The sequence below is a fragment of the Cervus elaphus genome, chromosome 27 (assembly GCF_910594005.1).
Source record: "Cervus elaphus chromosome 27, mCerEla1.1, whole genome shotgun sequence".
Lineage (NCBI taxonomy): Eukaryota > Metazoa > Chordata > Mammalia > Artiodactyla > Cervidae > Cervus > Cervus elaphus.
In genome coordinates, this window is record NC_057841.1 from 43,842,356 (window position 1) to 43,863,897 (window position 21,542).

General features: G+C 42.8%; 1 protein-coding gene across 4 annotated transcripts in view; it reads left to right on the forward strand.

Moving 5' to 3' along the window:
• PTPRM (protein tyrosine phosphatase receptor type M) overlaps window positions 1-21,542 on the forward strand; it is a 645,114-nt gene that overhangs the window by 499,131 nt on the left and 124,441 nt on the right. For 2 of the 4 annotated variants that reach the window (XM_043889726.1, XM_043889723.1), the window contains exons 15-19: window positions 6,978-7,129; window positions 11,730-11,804; window positions 12,036-12,062; window positions 16,039-16,050; window positions 16,755-16,942. In XM_043889726.1, the coding sequence (XP_043745661.1) occupies window positions 6,978-7,129; window positions 11,730-11,804; window positions 12,036-12,062; window positions 16,039-16,050; window positions 16,755-16,942 (454 nt within the window). The remainder of the gene's footprint in view (window positions 1-6,977; window positions 7,130-11,729; window positions 11,805-12,035; window positions 12,063-16,038; window positions 16,051-16,754; window positions 16,943-21,542) is intronic. The other 2 variants (XM_043889727.1, XM_043889725.1) reach the window with 1 other exon arrangement.

A 21,542-nucleotide genomic window follows, 5' to 3' on the forward strand; every position in this document is an offset into this window, starting at 1 on the left:
TAGGTCTGAACTGAAGTTGACCTTTGTATTCCTTACCCTTGAATCTGCTCCCATCCTGATCCTCTGAGAAACGTCACCCAGTTCAGGTTCAGGGAGGAAACGAGGAGAAGCAAGACTTATTTCTGTTTTTCCCCCACCCATGCTTTGCTTGGGTCTCCTAACTGGTGGCCATTGTCCTGCTGCTCTTCCTCCCATAGGACACGATGCTGAACACATCATTCTTCACCCTGTTCTCTTTACCGACTCTGATTCATGCCTGTCACATAGTTAATAATTTGCCAAGGATTTTTCTTCCCTTTCCCTTGCCCTTGTTTCTTGTTTTTATTTTTATGCCAGGAAAGAAATATAAGAGAAATATTTGAATAGAATATGCATGAAGGGCCATCCTTTTCATTTGACTTCATCCCACATTTCTTTCTTTCTCCTCTTTTGTTCTAGTTTGGAAATTTAGGACTATAACTATGTTTTTCCTCCCTTTTAATTTTTTTCCAAGCAGTATTATAGGGTTTTTTAGTAGAATTTGTTTTTTAGAGAAGTTTTAGGTTTACAGCAAAATCAAGCATAAAGTATAGTGAACCTTTTCAGATTGGTCTCTTTCATTTGGTAATATGCTTTTGCTTATTTTGTTTTCCATCTATTCTTGCATGTTGTCTACTTATTCCATTAGAGGCTTTAGCCTATAACTCATAGTTATTTTAAATTCCCAGTCTGATAATCCCACCATCCCTGCTGTAGGAGCCTTATCCTAATGCTTCCTCTGTCTCTAAATTGTGTTTTTTGCCTTTTAGTATGCCTTGTAATTTTTTACTGATGTCCAGACTTGATGTACCAGGGAAAATGGACTTCTGCAAATAGGTCCTTAGTCACATGATAGTAAGGTGTTGGAGAGGCAAGGAGACCCACAATTGGGTCTCAGCCTTTTAGTGAATTTGTGTCCCGAGCTGTGACCTTCGCAGGCACTTCAGTAGCCCCCTCCTTGGATGGACAGGATGGCTGCAGGGGGCTGGGTTTGGATAACTTTCCTTCCCCCAGATTGGTTAGACTGATAAAACCACAACAGGTTAGCCTCTAGGAAAATAATATTCTTGAGGGCAACTGTTTTAAAAAGCATAGAATGCTTTGAATGTATTTCAAGTAGGCTACTTTCCTCCTCATGCTGCTGAAAGCCAGAGGTGATTCTTTTTTTTCATTTATTTTTATTAGTTGGAGGCTAATTACTTTACAATATTGTAATGGGTTTTGCCATACATTGACATGAATCAGCCATGGATTTACATGTATTCCCCATCCCGATCCCCCCTCCCACCTCCCTCTCCACCCGCTCCCTCTGGGTCTTCCCAGTGCACCAGCCCCGAGCACTTGTCTCATGCATCCAACCTGGGCTGATGATCTGTTTCACCCTAGATAATATACATGTTTCGATGCTGTTCTCTAGAAACATCCCACCCTCGCCTTCTCCCACAGAGTCCAAAAGTCTGTTCTGTACATCTGTGTCTTTTTTTCTGTTTTGCTTATAGGGTTATCATTACCATCTTTCTAAATTCCATATATATGCGTTAGTATACTGTATTGGTCTTTATCTTTCTGGATTACTTCACTCTGTATAATGGGCTCCAGTTTCATCCATCTCATTAGAACGGATTCAAATGAATTCTTTTTAATGGCTGAGTAATATTCCATGGTGTATATGTACCACAGCTTCCTTATCCATTCATCTGCTGATGGGCATCTAGGTTGCTTCCATGTCCTGGCTATTATAAACAGTGCTGCGGTGAACCACTTGTAAAAGAATGAAACTAGAACACTTTCTAACACCATACACAAAAATAAACTCAAAATGGATTAAAGATCTAAATGTAAGACCAGAAACTATAAAACTCCTAGAGGAGAACATAGGCGAAACACTCTCCGACGTAAATCACAGCAGCATCATCCTCTATGACCCACCTCCCAGAATATTGGAAATAAAAGCAAAAATAAACAAATGAGACCTAATTAAACTTAAAAACTTTTGCACAACAAAGGAAACTATAAGCAAGGTGAAAAGACAGCCCTCAGATTGGGAGAAAATAATAGCAAACGAAGCAACAGACAAAGGATTAATCTCAAAAATATACAAGCAACTCCTGCAGCTCAATTCCAGAAAAATAAATGACCCAATCAAAAAATGAGCCAAAGAACTAAACAGAGGTGATTTTTTTCCCTCCAATCTTTACTTTGAGAACCAGGTAGGGCTCCTGAAGATAAAATTCAAAAAGGTGTGAGGTCCTCCTTAAGTCTGGACCCTGCTGGAGTTTTTAAGTCTCAGGCTGATCCACACTGAGCCTCCAGTAATTCAATTACAGTTTGGGTTTTTCTGCCCCAGTGCTGATTCTCACATAGGTTTCTGCTCATGTATTTCTGCTCTGGTGAGTTATGATTCTCTATATCCACGTGTTTGTAATTCGGGGGACAGTCATTGCCCTGTGACATCAATTATCTTACAAGTTAAGTCAAACAATTGTCTATTCAGCTTTTTACTTGTTTTTAGGACAGAACAATGACCTCCAAGCTCCTTCATGCCCAACATTAAACTGAAGTCTTCTCCTTAATTTTTTATGCTCCATTGATATTTATAAGAACATTTTGTTGTTGTTGTTGTTGTTGTTACTAAGGTCTTTGAGATTCATGCAATCCAAATTTGGAGATTGGAGGTTTAAATATTTCAGACAAACCATTTCTTAAAAATCAAAATGGAAAATAAATTTACCTGTGTCTTTAGATAAGATCGCAAAGAAAAATTGCCTCCACTTTAGGAGTTTTCCTGCACAAAACACTATTTCATTAAGTTCACAATGTTTTTCTGACAGTTTTAAAAGTTTTCACTTGAGGAAAAAAAAAAACAAACCTGAAACACAAAGTCCAAAAGAGAAATAGAGAAAAAAAACAAGAGAGAGAGAATAAATTTCAATTTATCCAGTCATTCCCAACCCTCAATTCTAAATCTAACCTTCCTCAACCATCTTAATTATGGAATACAACATTTAATTGCATATGAGGAAAAACCAGAAATCCCAAGCAGTGACTCATAATCTCTGTGACCAAGCAAGCTACTTTTGATTAGTAGGTTGTAAATAAACTCTTTTCTAATGCTTTGCTATGACAATTGTTAATTCAACTGCTTTTTTTTGTTAATTCCTACTTTTTACAGTGCATATTTAGTCATGAGGTGATAGAGTATTCACACCTGAAAGCAATTTGGTGAAAATTATAATGTAACTTGTATGGAAATGTAAATTAATGAAATACTTTGTTAGGCAAAGCACATGGTTCTAGAATGAGTACCTTTGGGGTCAAGAGAGATCTGGGGTGTGATTCCAGCTCCACAATTTGGACAATTTAACTTCTTGAGACTCAGCTCCTTCATCTGTAAAATGAGAAGTAAGAATAGCTCTTTCCAGGTTGAAAAAAGTGAAAGTCAGTCATGTCCGACTCTTTGCGATCTCATGGACTTTAGCTTGCCAGGCTCCTCTGTCCATGAAATTCTCCAGGCAAGAATACTGGAGTGGGTTGCCATTTCCTACTCCAGGGGATCCTCCCAACCCAGGGATCAAACCCAGGTCTCCCACATTGCAGGCAGATTTTCCATTACTAGGATTAAATGAGAGAACACTTGCAGAGCACTGCCACACCGTAGTTGTGTATTGTATGGCGGTTTCCACTCTCTTCCTTTCCAACACAATTAAGTGCCTAAGTGTGTATTAGCAGAGAGCAGAAGTACCCAAACACATGCTTTGTTTGGACCACATAGTCTTTTTAATTTTTGAATTTGAATTATTTGACAATACTTAAAATTCAATTCCTATAAAATCTGAACTTGGGGTTTCTCCTGATTTACAACGTCTGGGCCCTCTATGGGGCATCCAGCCTCTGGAGCTGAGTGGCTGTCTCCCTTTCCGCTTCTCCGGCACCCACCACTCCTTATCGTCTTAGTCCTGTTTCACTCCCTTGTGAGGCCTGCCTGTCTCCCAGTGAGACGCCTGTGTCTGTGGTCAAACGGTGAGGTTAATGCAGGAAGGCTTGCTGAGGACGTGGGAGGCGGGTTTTGACGGTTCACAGGCACAGAGTGTATGGTTAATGGACATGAGCTTAAAGCTGTGAGTCTCCGGACTGGACCTCTGCTTGGTTTGAGTAGGTTCTCACCAGTCCTTAATGGCCTTCTTTTGTGCTTCAGGAAGATCAGCAGTGGGGTGTGTAGCGTGACCTCACTGAAGTTCACACACGGGGAGATGAGAAAGGAGAAAGATTTTTCCAGTACAAGCTTGGTTTTTATTGTTGCACACACACCCTCTCTACCACCTCATCCCACCAGGGGTAAGAAGCACTTTCACTGCCATCTCCTAACCTGAAAGGATTAGAGAAACACAAGAGAAGACAGAGAGGGAGGGAGGTCTGGCGAACTTGCCCGTGTCTCTCTTCATAGGCAGAACAGAAGAGAATATTGAGGCAATTATCTGCATAAATCAGCCTGAAGCACATTAAAGAAATTCCAACAGAAAGGGGACGTTTATGCCTGAATAATGGCGTTAATTATCTCCGGCCTCCACTTTAGCGCTCCTGGGGAAACCTGGCTTAAGAGTGCTTTTCCAGTGAGCTGGCAGACTCGGAGGTGGAGAGAAATGGTATTGTCATAACTGCAGCTGTGGACCTGGGGTCCCTGCTGCCTCTGCCCAGAACACCTGTTGAGGATATCCAAGCCCGCATTCTGCTGCCCAGACTCATGTGGCGGTCTGGAGGAGAGGGGGTCTCTGCGGAAGACGAGCAGGTTCGGCAAGCTGGCACCTAGAGGAACCATGCAGCTTACTTTGCAAAATCTTCACAACTTTTTACTCTAAACGCATAATTTCAAAAATTTTTTTTGAAATATAGTTGACTTACCATGCTTGTTAGTTTCAAGTGTACAACAAAATGATTCAGTTTTATATATATATATATAAAAGAAGATATGAATATACATATTCTTTTTTAGACTTTTTCCATTATAGGTTATTATAAGATACTGACTATAGTTCCATGTGCTATGTAGTGGGTCCTTGTTGGTTATCTGTTTTATATATAATAGTGTGTATATGTAAATCTCAAACTTTAACTTATCCCTCCCACCTTCCCTTTGATAACCTTAAGTTTGTTTTCTATATCTGTAAGTCTATTTCTGTCCTATAAATAAGTTCATTTCTATCATTTATATATTCCATGTATAAGCTACCCCCTGGACTGTACCCCACTAGGCTCCTCTGTCCATGAAATTCTCCAGGCAAGAATACTGGAGTGGGTTGCCATTCCCTTCTCCAGGGGATCTTCCTGACCCAGGGATCGAACCTAGGTGTCTCACATAACAGGCATAGTCTTTACCATCTAAGCCACCAGGAAATCCCCATATAAGCGATATCATGTGATACTTGTCTTTCTCTGACTGACTTCACTTGGTATGATAATCTCTGCATCCACCCATGTTGCTGCAAATGGCATTATTTTATTCTTTTTTATGGCTGAGTAATATTCATATATATTGTGTGTGGGGGGGGGGGTTCTCTCGTGGCTCAGATGGTAAAGAATCCACCTGCAATGCAGGAGACCCAGGTTTAGTCCCTGAGTTGGGAAGATCCCCTGGAGAAGGAAATGGTAACCCACTCCAGTATTCTTGCCTGGGATTATATATATCTATTTATCCATTCATCTGTCAATGGACATTTAGGTTGCCTCCATGTCCTGGCTATTGTGAGTAGTGCTGCTATAAATATTGGAGGGTATGTATCTTTTAGAATTAGAATGAGTACATCAGATGTATGCCCAGGAGTAGGATTGCTGGATCATATGGTAGCTCTATTTAGATTTTTGAGGAGACTCCATACCATTCTCCACAGTGGCTACACCAATTTATAGTCCCATCTTTACAGCTTTCACATTGTCATAGAAGTTATAGATCATTTTCATTTTTCTGTTTAAAAATGTATCTTTTTTTCACAACAACTTTTAGCAATAAAAAAGGGGCAACTTATTAATGTTCTGCCTTCTAAGTATGAATCAAAAGATTATTATAACTACAGGCAAGAAAGCATTTGGATTATGTGGCATTTTGAAATGAAAATAAAGGTTATCCATATGGTCTGATGTTGTCAATGCCTCACACTGCATTAGTAATCACCAAATATGGGGGTTGATTTTGATTATGCGGCTCATTTTAAATTGTGCCATGTCCTGGGTCAGTCAGAGTCAAGATGATTTACTAGAAATAGCTGCTGCTTTCTTGTGTAAAAGCTGCTAAGTGCTTAAGCAGAATTAGAATATTTAGGACATCGTACTTTTGGTTTTATGGTGCTACGGTCATCTTAAAGCTTCTCACTTTATACCTTCTTAAGCATCTCTAATTCTATTCTTGTCTGTCCTGTATGCATCAAAAACCTCCAGTAGTAAGAGCTATAAAGTATGTTTTATCCGTGTATGTGAATGTCAGTTTCCCTTAGGTTTTATAGCTTTTGTCCTGGTCTCTGTAACTTAAAGGATTATGAGCTTCTGGTGGTTAATGAGAAAGATTCAAAGGCCAGGGTTAACCTTTGTCTCCCAAAGACCTGGAGCTGTCCCTGCCTTCCAAGGCCTTTTTGCATCTCGTTCACCAAGGGGCTGGGGGAAGCCCGGGGACTCACATTCTTCTGCAGACCTGCAGGAAAAGCCAACAACTTGCCTTTTCTTTTTATCCTTCTGCCCTGTTGACCAGCCTTGATGGAGAACCACTCTGGGTTCATTTGGGATTAGGTCCAATGTCACAGCCGTCTGAGGGTCAGAGGGCTGTGTCCCATGCAGGCTCCCGGGAGCCTCCTCCTTTTATGCATGCACTCCAGCGTGAACACCATTGATTCCACACGCGTGACTCTCGATCATTGGTCAGGGCACGTGGTCCATCCTTGCGTGTGTCTACATAACGAACTCTCTGTCCCAAGGAAACTGGCCCAGAAGCGGAAAGAGACAATGAGCAGCACAAGGCAGGAGATGACGGTGATGGTGAGCTCCATGGACAAGAGCTACGCCGAGCAGGGCACCAGCTGCGACGAGGCCTTCTCCTTCATGGACACGCACAACCTCAACGGGAGATGTGAGTGGGCGCGCTTCCCACCTTCGGGGCAGCTCTGGGGCCCGGGGGTTAGGAAACAAAACCTCCCTAGACAATTCTTAGGCGCTGTCGGTTTTGCCAGTCCCTTCAGATGATGCTGGACACATCCCCCTGTGCCACGGTGGCTTAGGAACGATGCTGCAGGAGGGAGGGATGGGAGCAGGTCACAGGCAACCATGGCCACGCGTCTGTAAAGACTGAGAGCTGTGACATCAAGGCGGCCCTCCCCGCCCACAGACGCACCTGCTTCCCACCCTCCCTGCTGTTCCTCAGCTCCTGTTTGTGAGCGAGCCAGGTGTGGAACCACACGGGGGAAGCCTGTTCTAAAACAGCTTACTAAATGGCAGTAACAAGCTAATTGTTTATTTGTTTAGCTGACACGTTCTGCCTTTATTACAGGGCCATTAGTGGCAATTAATAAGTTAAACTGTATTTCCACTTCAGAAGGCTTACGTCTCCCACCAGGTGGGTACAGGGAGCTCAGCTAACACCTTCCCCCTGCCATCCAGGTACAGGGCACTATTTTAGGAAGCTTAACAATTACACGGATTGTTGGAAATATAGTATTTCTCGCCTCGTCCCCCCGTGATCTTCTCGGGGACCTAGATAAATCCACGGGCTGTGCCTCGTGATGTGGTTCCCAGCCCTGCTGGTTTCAAGGTCAGAGGTCTCCTCACCTCGTGAAATTCATGCCCAAAGGCTGCCGCCGACCCTGGCTGCGTTAATCAGGATGCTGGGCAACAAAGGGATGGATTAAGGGGAGCTGTCACCAGCAGTGATAAAAATAAAGGCTGGGGCTTGGCACAGACCCGCAGCCTCCGCTGCAAGAGGGCTGCTGCCAGTGCACTGCTCACTCCTGTCCTGACCACCCTCCTGGGGTGTTCGAATCAGCGTCTCCCCCAGTGCTTCCCCCCCACATCACGCACAATGTGGTTTCTTCTTCTCCGTCTCCTCCCACACCTGCCTTTCCCCCCCACATTCAGCAAAGCTTCATAGAAAGGCCTGTTTTCTTCTTTCCACAGTGGCTACGCTTGTCCACCTTGTCCCAGTTAGAGGTCCTACATGTATTTATCCACGTGCAGCCCCCACTCTCTGGCATGGGACTTCAGCACACGCCGCTCCACCTGGGCGGGTGGGACGCCCTCCTCATCCATGGTCACTGTCCTTTGCCCTTTTGTGTTATTTTCAGTGTAGGTGGCAGAATCTGGGGTACTTAGCTTTACCACAAATTCCTTCCTTTTTTGGAGGCTTTTCTCTGCTTTTTTGTAGCAAATACTACCTTTTCCATTTCAAAAGTATGTAATGCATTTCACTGCCAAAATAAAACAACTGAGGATGCATTTGTTGGGTGGGAGGGTTGAAGGGAGAAGTCCTTCCCACTACAGACAAGATGAGAATTTGTGTTTGCGGGTGACAGAAGATGAGATGGTTGGATGGCATCTCAATGGACATGAGTTTGAGCAAGCTCCGGGAGATAGTGAAGGACAGGGAAGCCTGGCATGCTGTAGTCCATGGGGTTGCAAAGAGTTGGATAGAACTGAGCGACTGAACAAGTTATTTCTTGAACATCGGTGTGGAGGGACTATTCGGATACACATCCTCTCTTTCCAGGATCACCTGTTTATGTTCCAAATCATCTGTGTCATGGTGAAATTGCTCACAAATAAATTTACCTGGGCTTACCTACCCAAAAAGCAGAAACCTACGTTAAGAGTTTCTAGGCTTTCAAAGTTTGAGCAATAGAAGGTATTTGCCTCTGGGTAGGATATTTAGTTTGGCATTGACTTTTTTAAAAATGAATCTATCTGTGGGAATCTAAAACTGCTCCTATCGAGAGGGCCGCTGCAGACTTGGGGGCAGCTTGGGGCTCGCTGGCCGTGAGGGATTACCTGTTTCTCCCATCAGTGCAGCCAGTGGAGGAGATACAGCAAGAAGCTTTCTTTTCCCACTCTCTGAGCAATGGGTGGGTCTCATGGAATCCCATCCACAGGGACGCTCATGGTTAACTCCATCATCACAACATTCTCTTAATGCCTTTAACATGTGCCGTGTGTGCATGTGTGCTATGTCACTTCAGTCCAACTCTTTGCGACCCCATGGACTGTAGCCCGCCAGGCTTCTCAGTCTATGGAATTCTCCAAGTAAGAATACTGGAGTGAGTTGCCATTTCCTTCTCCAGGGGATCTTCTCCACCAAGGGATCAAACCAGTGTCTCCTGTGGCTCCTGCATTGCAGGCAGATTTTTTACCACTGAGCCACCAGGGAAGCCCAATGCCTTTATCGTAAGAGAGCAATTACTGGAGGAGGAAACTCTCAGGAAATGTACTCATTAGACCACTAGACTTCTAGCCTTAAACCTACTGCAAGCCTGGGCATGTTTGAGATCTTTCAGGGTTGGGAGGTGAGTACCTTTTAGGAATGAGATAGTGAGAAAACTGAGGTTGGAGAATTTAAAAAGAATTCTGAGCACATTTACAACAGTGTGGAACAATCTGTCCACCAAAGCAAACAGGAGTTGTGCAGAAAACAAAGGAGAAGTAGTTATGGAGAGTTGGCGGGGGGGGGTGGTTAATCTTTAAACAGAAAAGTTTTTAAATACATTTTTTAAAGGTGAAAATAGACATAGTTCTTTTGTATCTGCACATTGTATTTTGCACATTTTTACAAAACAAATACAAATGTCAGCAGGTAACAGGCATTTTACTTCCTGACCCTGGCATGTTACTCGGAGTTTTTTGTCCTTATTTTTATCAATCACTCTCTTTTTTTCCCTGGAGATTTATCGTAAACATGCATCATAACTGTGATACTTCTCTATTTTAGCAAAATGTAAATGACAGGCAGCCTAGGTTCCAGTTCTGTCATTTACTAATTCGGTACTTTTAAAACATAAACACAGAAAAAACCGTTGTCTGAAAGGGAACTACTCCAAGAGAATGAAAATGTATCAGTGTGTCATCAGAATAAAGATAAGATGCAGTCACCACAGGGATTTGGTTGGTAGTGCCCTATTTAACACCCGTGTAAGTGACATTAAGGGATTCCCCAATGGCTCAGCAGGTAAAGAAACTGCCTACCAATGCAGGAGATGCGGGTTCAATCCTTGGGTTGGGAAGATCCCCTGGAGTAGGAAATGGCAACCCACTCCAGTATTCTTGCCTGAAAAATCCCATGGACAGAGGAACCTGGCAGGCTACAGTCCATGGGGTCACAAGAGTTGGACAGGACTGAGCACACACACGAGTGGTATTAATTAGTGTCCTGATCAGGATGTCAGCATCAAAGAAGCCATGTAACTACACTGGAGGAATTAAAGTTTAGACTTACATCAACCAGCCTGTGCAGTTAAGCACATTCAAATCATTTATCCTTATGCTCTAATGAAATTAAAGTGTTTTAAAAGCACTAATCAATTAAGATGTTGAAGACAGTTAAACTACTTTAAAAATAGGAAATAGCCACTTTCAATGGGATCAGATAAATTGGGTGGGATTGACTTCACCTCTTAATAACAGTGGAAAGAGAAGGTGTAAGTAGTTAAAGCTTGAGTGTTTCAGAGGAAAATTTCAAAGGAAAATAAGCAGGTTTTTAAGGATGTAAGGCCTAATAGGACAATGTGTAGGCATGCAACTTTCATGTTAAAAATAACACATGTGGAACATCTTTATTTTTCATAAAATAGAACATTGTCATGTTCTCTCAGTGTCCAAAGTAAGAGAAAGGTGAGGATTTAGCAAATTACAAAAACATTGACATTTGGAATATTCTCCAAAAGCCATGTGTAGACACATTCTCATCCTCTTAGTTGTAAATAATCAGCAGAGCATTTGGTAAAATTCTACAAGCAAAGTGAAAAAAGTGAAAGTGTTTGTTGTTTGAGTTCTGTCCGACTCTTTGTGACCACATGGACTGTAGCCCACCAGTCTCCTCTGTCCATAGAATTCTCCAGGCAAGAATACTGGAGTGGGTTGCCATTCTCTTCATCAGGGGATCTTTCCAACCTAGGGATCCAGCCTGGGTCTCCTGCATTGCAGGCAGATCCTTCACCATGTGAGCCTCTAGGGAAACCCCCTACAAGCAAAGGCTAGGTGTCAAAAGGGAGAGTAATGAATTTCTGCATCCAGAAAGGGGCTGTGGTTGTGGGTATTTTCCTTCATTTGTGGGGTCAGAAAATCCTTTAAGTGATGAAAGGGTACGTGTCCTCTAAAGTAAGGGTCCCCAACCTTCAGGATTGTGATCTGAGGTGGAGCTGATGTAATAATAATAGAAATGACGTGCACAATAAATGCAATGTGCTTGAATCATCCCCAAACCATCCCTCCCACCCCCAGCCCATGGTAGAATTACCTTTCATGAAACCAGTCCCTGGGGCCCAAAAGGTTGGGGACCACTGCTCTAAAGCACAAGTAACTCCGCAGAGCAGGTGGAGAGGGACAATATTCATCACAGAGACGCAGGTGAACCTCTGATGTTTCTGTGGTCCACAGTCTACCCAGCCCAGTTTCCCCATGTGTGACCTCAGGGCCGTATTTTCAGGTATTGCCTCTCTGCCCCCACTGACACGCCTCTCTCTCATTTACAGCTGTATCTTCACCATCGTCCTTCACCATGAAAACCAACACCCTGAGCACATCGGTGCCCAACTCCTATTACCCAGGTAACAGATCTTTCTGCTCTTGCATCTCTTCATCACCCCGAGCACTCAGAGTCACCCAGGGCTCACTTTGCTGCCCACGATGCTTGAGGAGCTTACTATGTTTGATGTGCTGTAACCCGATGCTTTCTGTGGCTTCTACGGGAAAACTGGGAGGGGGGGCCTTTCATCAATCATTCACTGTTCTCTCTCTTTTTACTTTCTCTGCATTGACCTGCTTACGGTGTATGACAGACCCATTTGTGCCAACTGCAATTTTAGGTGAGAACATTTCCCTTTATCACAGTTCATTACAGGAGTAATTTCGAAAGTCAGTGGCCACTCTGTAGGAAACGGGAGTTTGATACAGGAGTTGTAACCAGGACAGGGTGGGTGGTGGATGGTCTGGAGGGGCGGGGATGGGCACATAACAAAAAGACTTTCTCCAAACAGTCCCCATTGATAAGAAGGGTTTGCTGCGTGTGTTCTGGGAATGATACCGAAAGGTTCCGATGAGTGAACCCAGCTCTACCATTCTCCTTTTCCAGGTTCAGAATTTGCACTCAGTTTTGATCCCAAGGAAAAATCACAGCATGTCCAAACTCAGCTGTAAGACCTGAAGTCTGTCCACTGTGCCAGCCATAAATGTGGAAATAGCTCATTATTATTGTCACTTACTGCTGAGCACTAAAAGCAGCTGTTTCAAAAATAGCATTTTTCTAATTATGCCGAATGTTATGCAAAAAAAATAATCACAGTGGAGTTTAGGCCCCCTGCCCCTCCTCAGAGCCACCCAGGGCAACCCCAGCGTTTCCAAGTGTCTGTCACACAGTGGGATTTCAGAGGAGCCGATGGTCTCAACAGCAGAATGACAAGGTGACACTTTATAATCACATGGTTTACGAGGTGTAGGATGTCACTGGAAATGAAATAAAATGTTAGCCCCTTCGGGCAGAATGCAGTGAAAGTAGGAAGTGTTCCCAGTGGGAGATAAAGAAAAAAATCCCATTTGTCTAAATACAAGGAGGGGGAGGAGAAATGGTGTTACCTGGCCGTGATGGAACCAAACAAGCATGAGCTGCTGTTGTCTTTGAGACTGTAACCAGGAGTACCAGGCTGTTTTCTTCCTGTCACTAACCTTCCCGAGAAGGAGCACCATACGGGTGACTTCAAGGTGCACAGCCCTCCATCGTAGACAGGGCTTCCCCCTCAGCTGTGCCAGGCCTGCTTCCTAATTCTCCAGGCTCAGTCACTCAGCTGTGTCCGACTCTTTGTGACCCCATGGACTGCAGCCCTCCAGGCTCCTCTGTCCGTGGGATTTTCCCAGCAGGACTACTGGAGTGGGTTGCCATTTCCTTCTTCATAACTCTCCTTTCAAGGGTTTATATCTTGGCAACATAATTTTTCCCCCTGTGCTTCTCTTTCTCTTAAGTTGTTATGATTTTTATGTAGAGGGTGATTTTTTTCCCCCCGTATGATGTTTTCTGGGCTTGATTAAGCCAGTTCATTGCCTGAGGCAAAAAAAAAAGAACTCAGAAGTTGAAGAATAGACTAAGCCAGAATTTTTTAATTTGCGTCGTTTCGAGGACTAATAAGCAAACCCCGCTAATGCCAGCACCTTTGACTAGCGACAGTAAGGGAAAGAAAGCTGCGTTTTTAGCCTTTTTGTGAGTGAGGGGCTAATCTTAGGCACCGGAACAATGCAATCTATATGCAGATGACATTTGCAGAATCTCTTGATAAGCGAAGATTTGCAATTTCTTTGTGTGGCTGGCATTCATTCCTCCATTCTTCTGGTAGATGTTCTGACCTTGGGGGAGCTGTGAGGGGGCAGGGCTGAGATGCACATTGTCAGAGGCAAGAAAGTGTTCAGATTTCACAGCAGGATTTAGATAAGCTTATTAAACAAATGCCATCTTTTAAAGTCGGGGCTTTGTTATTACAAACACTAATGACATCTTTTAAAGTTGGTTAGGCTTCTTTACAGGAAAGAGTCACTGGAACAGACGATTCCAATAGCAAAAAAAAAAAAAAAAAATACACACTGGGAAAAATAAGTCAGCCAGATCAACAAGTAGCTGTTTACCATGTTGAGCTGGTACCAGCATGCTAATGTGTCAAACGGCTGTGCTCGGGGACTGTCCCCTCCCCATTACTGGGTGCAAAGGTGACGCTATGTGTCTTGTAGGTTATCACTTGAAACCATGCAAAGAAGTTAAGCTGTGCATCTACTCTGGCATTTTGGGGGAATAGTGGTATTATAATTTACAGGAAGTTATGTTTTGTTGTGACTCAGAGCTTGGCACAATTAAATCCTCTAGTGCCTTTTATTCACACAAGCTAAGGTGCTCAGCCCTATATAAAGCTTTAGTATGCCTTTGTACCATTTTCTTGCAAAACATAGATAGATGATAGACAAGTAGGTAGGTAGATAAGTAGGACCTCTCCCTACCTCAAAAACAGCATTCAAGATTTTTCTAGCTGGTTCAATGAAAATTCAAGAAAGTTTACAAGAGACTGTAGGTAGAATGAATTCTCAATTCTTTGAAAACCATCAGAAATGTTAGTGAGAAACTTTATTTCTGATTTCCTCTTACACATAATTTTAAAAAATTATAGGTGGGTCATTTTTAACAACTATAGGAAGTTAGGGACAAATTATATATTTTATCTGTAATCATTCTGTTTGAAGAAGGCAGAGGTAACTGATGAATCACTCATTTTGGTGGAATCGAGATTTTTCTGCTGGTGTGGGTGACCTGATTTCAGAACAGATATCACACCAGAAACCTTCTATTTCCCTGTCAGTATCTATGTACTTGATAATAATATTCTCATTTTAGATGGTCTGGGTAGTGTGTAAATGCTTCCTAATGCAGTGTGGGTGATACATACAAAGGTGACAGTGGTGGCCACTCTGGAGACCTAAAACTTCCAAGAATGCCTCACCGTGGGGTCTGAGCACTGCCTGGTTGCCAGTGGATCTACGTGAAAGACTCACATGATTCATTTAGGAGAGGTTAGAATAGAAGGTCCGTCCACAGTGAAGGACATTTAATTATGTTCATCCCAAAAGGTACAAAACTGAGAGAATGAGAGGCACGGGGGGAAACTAATTAATGTTCCATTTATTTGAGTATAAAGAGCAAACCTTCCTGCTGGAGCAGCTGAAAGCTCGAGGGATTCAGGGCTTTAGGAGGGAGACTAAGGCCCCTTTGTGAGCTTGGCAGTTGCCAATGAGCAAATCTGATGTGAAAATGTCCTGGTTTATTTGCGACTATTCTAAGAGATGGGAACAAATAAATGTCCAAATTTCAAAGCAAATCCAAATGGAAAAAGATCATAAAATCAACTTCCCACCTTTTTTATTTCGTCTTTGTGTCTTTAGCCACCTTGTAGTGATCAGGTGCCATTTCAGCAGCTGCACGTAGCTACACACCTGTGTGCCACCCTTCATACCATGCATCCCAGGTGCTTTGCGATGCAGCTAGAAGGTCCCAAATCCAGGCCCAGCTCACCAAATTTCCTTTGGAGCGGAACTTCTCAGTTTAAACAGACGAAAACCCGCAGCTGAATTCTCTATTGATAAACAGTCTGGTCATTTTATTTTTTTATTGAACATATCTTTTCTTATATGTTTTCACTCTTTATGCCTGAAACCAATTTCAATTTAATGTTCTCATTTTAAGTGACTTTCTCATTATATTTTGATGCGACATACCCTGAATCAAAATGGCTAAAGAGATTCAGCATTGTAATGAGTTAACCTGTAAAACGTGGAACTCTTAACCTAATAACATCGTCCTGCCTAAGACATTTTTTAATAGCTATAATTTCTGCAGTTCATTAATCTAATTTATTAGAAGTCTTCCATTAAAATATAGCCTCTTAAGGCTTATTTGACCAAATTCTGACATTAATTTTGTAGTACAATTTGGTTGACTTGTTCAAGAAATTTAAGTGAGAAAATGTATCGAGTACAACTAAGACTTATTTAGTCATTACTTGGTTCATAGGGGATGAAAAGCAATTATGATACTATTTTAGCCTCCTAATGTTATTGAGTGCTTAAATTAAGCACCTCCATCCATATGTGATGGGAGAAATGAGGCTTTGCCCTCTGACCACCTATGAATAGAAAACTGTAAAATTAAAGCACAAAATAAAAAATACCTGTACTTATTCACGTAGTACTATTGCTTATGCCCTGTTTCCTTTTTCTCCTCCTCTTTTCTCCTGATATGTATCTTCTTAAAAGTGCCTATAAATGGTAAGTTCCCCCATGCACCCACCCCATGGAGAAGGTGTGGAGGGAATGGGGTTGTGTGTCTTATCTGTAGATCTGGACAAAGCCAGCTGGTTCCGCGCTGTGCGTTGGCCTGCATGTTCGCTCTCATAGAACCTCCCATGAGTGCTGTGTCCATTCATCGTCTTCTGTCTAGCTTTCTGATCTGGAGCATGCAAAGTGACTCATCCAACCCAATTCCTTTCTTCCCCCACCCCATTCATCTTGGATCTCATGTATCAAGTTCACGTTTTCATCGCTAGCTTCATAAGCCAACCCATTCTGTGCACTTTTTCTTTGCTCACAGAACATTTGTACAGAGTTGATTTCCATCTTCATACAAACTAGTTCACGAATCTTCAGAAGAAAACAAGACTGGTTTGGAACCAGGCCTTGATGAAGTTTCAGAGCGAAACTTCGGTGAACCTTAACGCCCAAAGGCTAAAGGATTCTTACCGATCAGCTTTGTGAAAGCTAGAGATCGTTTGGACTGCTTTGTAAAAACAGATTCCTGCCTCATCCCCACCAGTATCGCCAACCCCATTTAAACCTGTAGACATTTAACTTTTCTTTTTTGCTGAATCATCGTGGGGATCGTGGCAGCCCTAGGTTAAGGGGATATCAGATTCTCAGAGACCCCAGCATAGCCCCTGATTCCCCTCACTTTCCCCATGACCTTCTTTTCCCAGACGAGACGCACACGATGGCCAGCGACACCAGCAGCCTGGTGCAGCCACACACGTACAAGAAGCGTGAGCCGGCCGACGTGCCCTACCAGACCGGACAGCTGCACCCCGCCATCCGGGTGGCCGACCTGCTCCAGCACATCACACAGATGAAGTGTGCCGAGGGCTATGGCTTCAAGGAGGAGTACGAGGTGAGCACACACCCTGCCTGCACCCAGGCTCCCCTCTACTTTCCTGAGCTCGGCGCCGGGGGCTGTGCCTCCACCTCCCCCTGCCAGGGGGCCCATGAGGTGGGTGGGGAGGGATCAGCTGTTTCAACCCTGGATCTGTTTCCATCCAGCAGTGAGACTTAGGAAGCTGGCCTACTTTAAATGGAAAAAAGAGGACTGCTTCTTCACCTCTTTCCTTTTTCTGCACAAATACACCTTGAAAACAGAAGCCTGCAGGCTCTCATCCCCCTTCCTCATACCTTTCCAGGTTTTTCCTGTAACGAAGTCTGATGTTAAACTCCAGGAATTTTGAGTGTTAGCTCAGAAAGAAGCTGTCCACCTAGAGCAGAGCCATTGTAGGCCAGCCAGTGACTTCTTGTGCTGGAGATAAGATGAAAGTAGGGGGGCTGGCTAGGGTCACAGGGTGACAGCCCACTGCCTTGCCAGCTCAGGGAGCAGGTCACCGTCACGGGCCCCAGTGCGGGCAGCCCTTGGCCTTTCCAGGAGCAGCAGGTTATACTGTGACACCATATGAACAGAGTAGGCTTTACCCCTTTCACAGCCTCTGTCCTTAGCCGATTCTATTGGAAAATCTTGGTCGAAATAGAGAGAATTAATTGATTGGATGAAGACTGGTTCAGAAGAGCACACCTTCAGTGTCAGTGTGTGTATGTGTGTGTCTGTGTGTGAGTTTGTGAACTGGGTGAAGGAGGCGGCTTGGATTTCTCTGTTACCTTATTAAATAAAATTAGTTCACAGTCATTGGTGAAGATAAAGTAGCAGCGTGTTTACAGTAAAAATAGGATTATACAGCCACGTGGCTTGTTAAATCCAAGATGTTTCTGTACTTTGTCTACCTGGCTAGCTCCAAGTTGGAAAGCATCTTGTCTGGAATTAAGAGTATTTTTAAATCAGTGTCTAACTGCCTCCCTATACTTCAAGGTTCAAACTCTGCTTCTTTCTCCTCTTGGGGGTCCCTCATGATACCTCAATTTTAGCAGTGCAGATGCTGTACTGTTTGGTTAACTGTCAAAGACTCACTGCAGCAGTCAGAGCCCCGCCACTGCTCTGCTTCTTTTAAGACCAGGTCTTGGACTTTCCTTGTGGGCCAGTGATTAAGACTCTGTGTTTCAAATGCAGGGAGCATGGGTTTTATCCTTGCTCGGGGAACTAAGATCCCACATGACACCAGCACGGCCAAAAAATTTTTAAAAAGAAGAGCAGATCTTTGTCCAACTCAAGCAAATACACAGACACACTTTCTTCTGTTGACACATGTGTCTCACATGTTGCCAGTGACCTCAAATCAGAAGTCTGCCAAACCAAGGACACAAACATGGACCAGGCCCTCATAGCTTAGCTTAAGTCGATAAAATATGTCCAGATGAAGTTCTGCCTTTTAGCCATCCTGAAATTCTGAGGTTTACCTTTTGTGATTTAATTTATAATTCAGTGAAATTGACTGCCTTTGCATATTTCCTCCTGCACTTTTAAAGGCTGGCTTAGGAATTAATAGGATTAAGAGCAAGACTTCCAAAAGCATTAATATCTTATGAAAGACAAAATTAGGTTATTGAGAAAATATAAGCCTAATGAATAGAGATGACGTCTTTAGTTCTATCCAGTCTTCCGAATGCAGATATTGCTCTAAAGTTTATTAACGATGTTAATGTCAAAGAGATTAGTTATAGGCTCAAATAAAAATTCATGAAATAACCTGAGTCCAATTTTTCACGGACTATTTTAAAATACCTACCTTAGGACTTCCAAAGCATACCACATAGATGATGCATATTTGAAAATATGAAGAAAATTATTTCATTTTCAGATATCCTTATCCTGAATAAATATGATTTATAAGTGTGAACTAAAACAATGTGTACTTTTAAGCATGTTACAATTTAATGATTCATTAAGGGTTGTTATACTCTGAAATAAAATGTTTTAGTAATTACATTTCAGAAACCTCTTTTTCCCATGCTAGCTATTCTGTGGATCATAGGGGACTGTTTGGTTTTTTTTCATTATTTTATTGAAGTATAGTTGATTTACAGTGTTGTGTTAATTTCTGCTGTGCAGCAAATTGATTCCATTATACATATATGTACATATAATGCATGTGTGCACACATATATGTATAATGTATGTACACACATATATGTATAATGCATGTGCGCACACATATATGTATAATGTGTGTATACATACATGTATGATGTGTGTACATATATGTATAATGTATGTATACTGTATGCATACACATATATGTATGGTGCATGTATACACATATATGTATGGTGTGTGTATACACACATGTATGTATAATGTATGTATACACACATGTGTGTATAATGTATATATGCACATATATGTATAATGTGTGTATACACACATATATGTATAATGTGTGTGCACACATATGTATCATATATGTATACATGTGTGTATAGTGCATGTATACACATATGTATGTATACATATATGTGTATAATGTGTGTACACGCATATATATATTCTTTTCCATTATGGTTTATTACAGCATATTGAGTATAGTTTCCTGTACTATACAGTAGGATCTTGTTGTTTACCCACCCTGTATATAACAGTTTGCATCTATTAATCCCAATTAACTCCCAATCCAACCCTCCCCCAGCCCCCTTCCCCTTGGCAACCACTAGTCTGTTCTCTACATCTGTTTTGTATGTATGTTCATTTGTGTCATATTTTAGATTCCATGTGTAAGTGATATCACATGTTTGTCTTTCTCTGACTTACTTCACGTAGTATGATCATCTCTAGGTTCATCCATGTTGCTGCAAATGGCATTTTTTCATCCTTTTTATGGCTGAGCAATATTCCATTATATATATATGGATTACATCTTCTTTATCCATTCATCTGGTAATGGACATTTAGATTGTTTCCATGTCTTAGCTGTTATAAATAGTGCTGCTCTGAACATTGGGGTGCGTGTTTCTTTTTGAATTATAATTTTGTCTGGGTCTGTGCCCAGGAATGGGATTGCTGAATCATATGGCAACTCTATTTTTAGTTTCTTGAGGAACCTTTATTTTCCATACTGGCTGCACCACTTACATTCCCACCAATAGGGGAGGAGATCCAGAGAGGCCTGTTTAAAATGAATATATACAGATATGCTATCGTCACATTATATACCCTCAAACTATACAATGTTACATGTCAATTATATCTCACTAAAGCTGAGGGGGGAAAAGTAAAAACTTTTCAGTGCCAAAACCATGATCAGCTTTCTTTTTTAAAAGGAAAGGAAAAACACACAAAGAGAACATGTACCAGAGAGGAAAGCAGGAGCACATGGGAACGTGCTCTTGGAAGAAAGATAAGGTGGGAAGTTCTGCTAGGAAGGTTCCCAGTGCTCAGGAATCTTCAGGTTACTAAGTGCTCCCTCCTGGGGCCAGGGAGTGGATGTCTGGGGAGGACTGTGGTGGGACCGAGTCAACGGGACGTGATGAGTAATGCTGGCACAGGGGCAGACCTGCAGAGTGGCCTCGGGGAGCAGGAGGTGCCTGCTCTGTGTCTCACCTCCATCCCCAAATCTGGGCAAGGATGGCTTGTTCCTTGAAGGATGAGTTGGAGTTGGCCTGGAGAAGGGAAAGAGCAGGATTCCAAGTAGACAGGAAGCCAGAAAACCTGGGCAGTCAGGGCTCTGTGAGTTCCTCCCAGAAGCTTGGATATCATTCTGGCTGCCGTGGGAAGAGAAGGAGGTTCAGGTAACTCATGCATCTCATTCTCAGCTGTACTTGGATGGAGATCTGTTCATACAAACAGCTTAATTTTTAAATGCTGTCATACGAGGCCCACAGGCACGGCTTGAAAGATAATAATCCACACCCCAAAGGTGAGGGGGAAATGGGAAATGTATTTACTGTAAAAGTGTAGCAGCAACTGCATCCCTCTCTCCCCATTCAGAAAGCAAAGTGATGGGAAAGTCACTCAGTCGTGTCTGACTCTTTGCGACTCCACGGACAGTAGCCCGCCAGGCTCCTCTGTCCATGGGATTCTCCAGGGAAGAATACTGGAGTGGGTTGCCATGCCTTCCTCCAGGGAATCATCCCAACCTAGGGAGTGAACCTGTATCTCCTGCATTGCAGGCAGATTCTTTACCATCTGAGTCATCAGGGAAGGCTGCAGTGCAAAAGCTTGGCTTCCAGATTTGCCCAAGCCATGAGTTACTCCAGTGCCGAAACATTTCTAGGGGAGAAACGTCAAGAAAGCCTCAGGTTGCCACCATGATTCAGCGCCATCGACCAGCCAGTCGGTTTCCTTCAATTCTCAGATGTCAGAAAACACCAGCCTCTTCAACTGTAAAATAATTTGGAAACAGTGAGTTTCTCTCTGTTGACACTGTTTGAACCAACTCATCTTTATCTTTTCCAAGACAGAACTGTCTGAAAACTGGCCCCAACCCTGGAAGGGCTCATTACCACTCGAGGAGCCGACCCCGAAGTGTGTCCAAACTGTAGGGAAAACGTGGTGGGGACAAGACGGAGCAGCAGCGGGTGCAGATTTTTTTATTTGATTTTGTTCTAACAAGATCGTC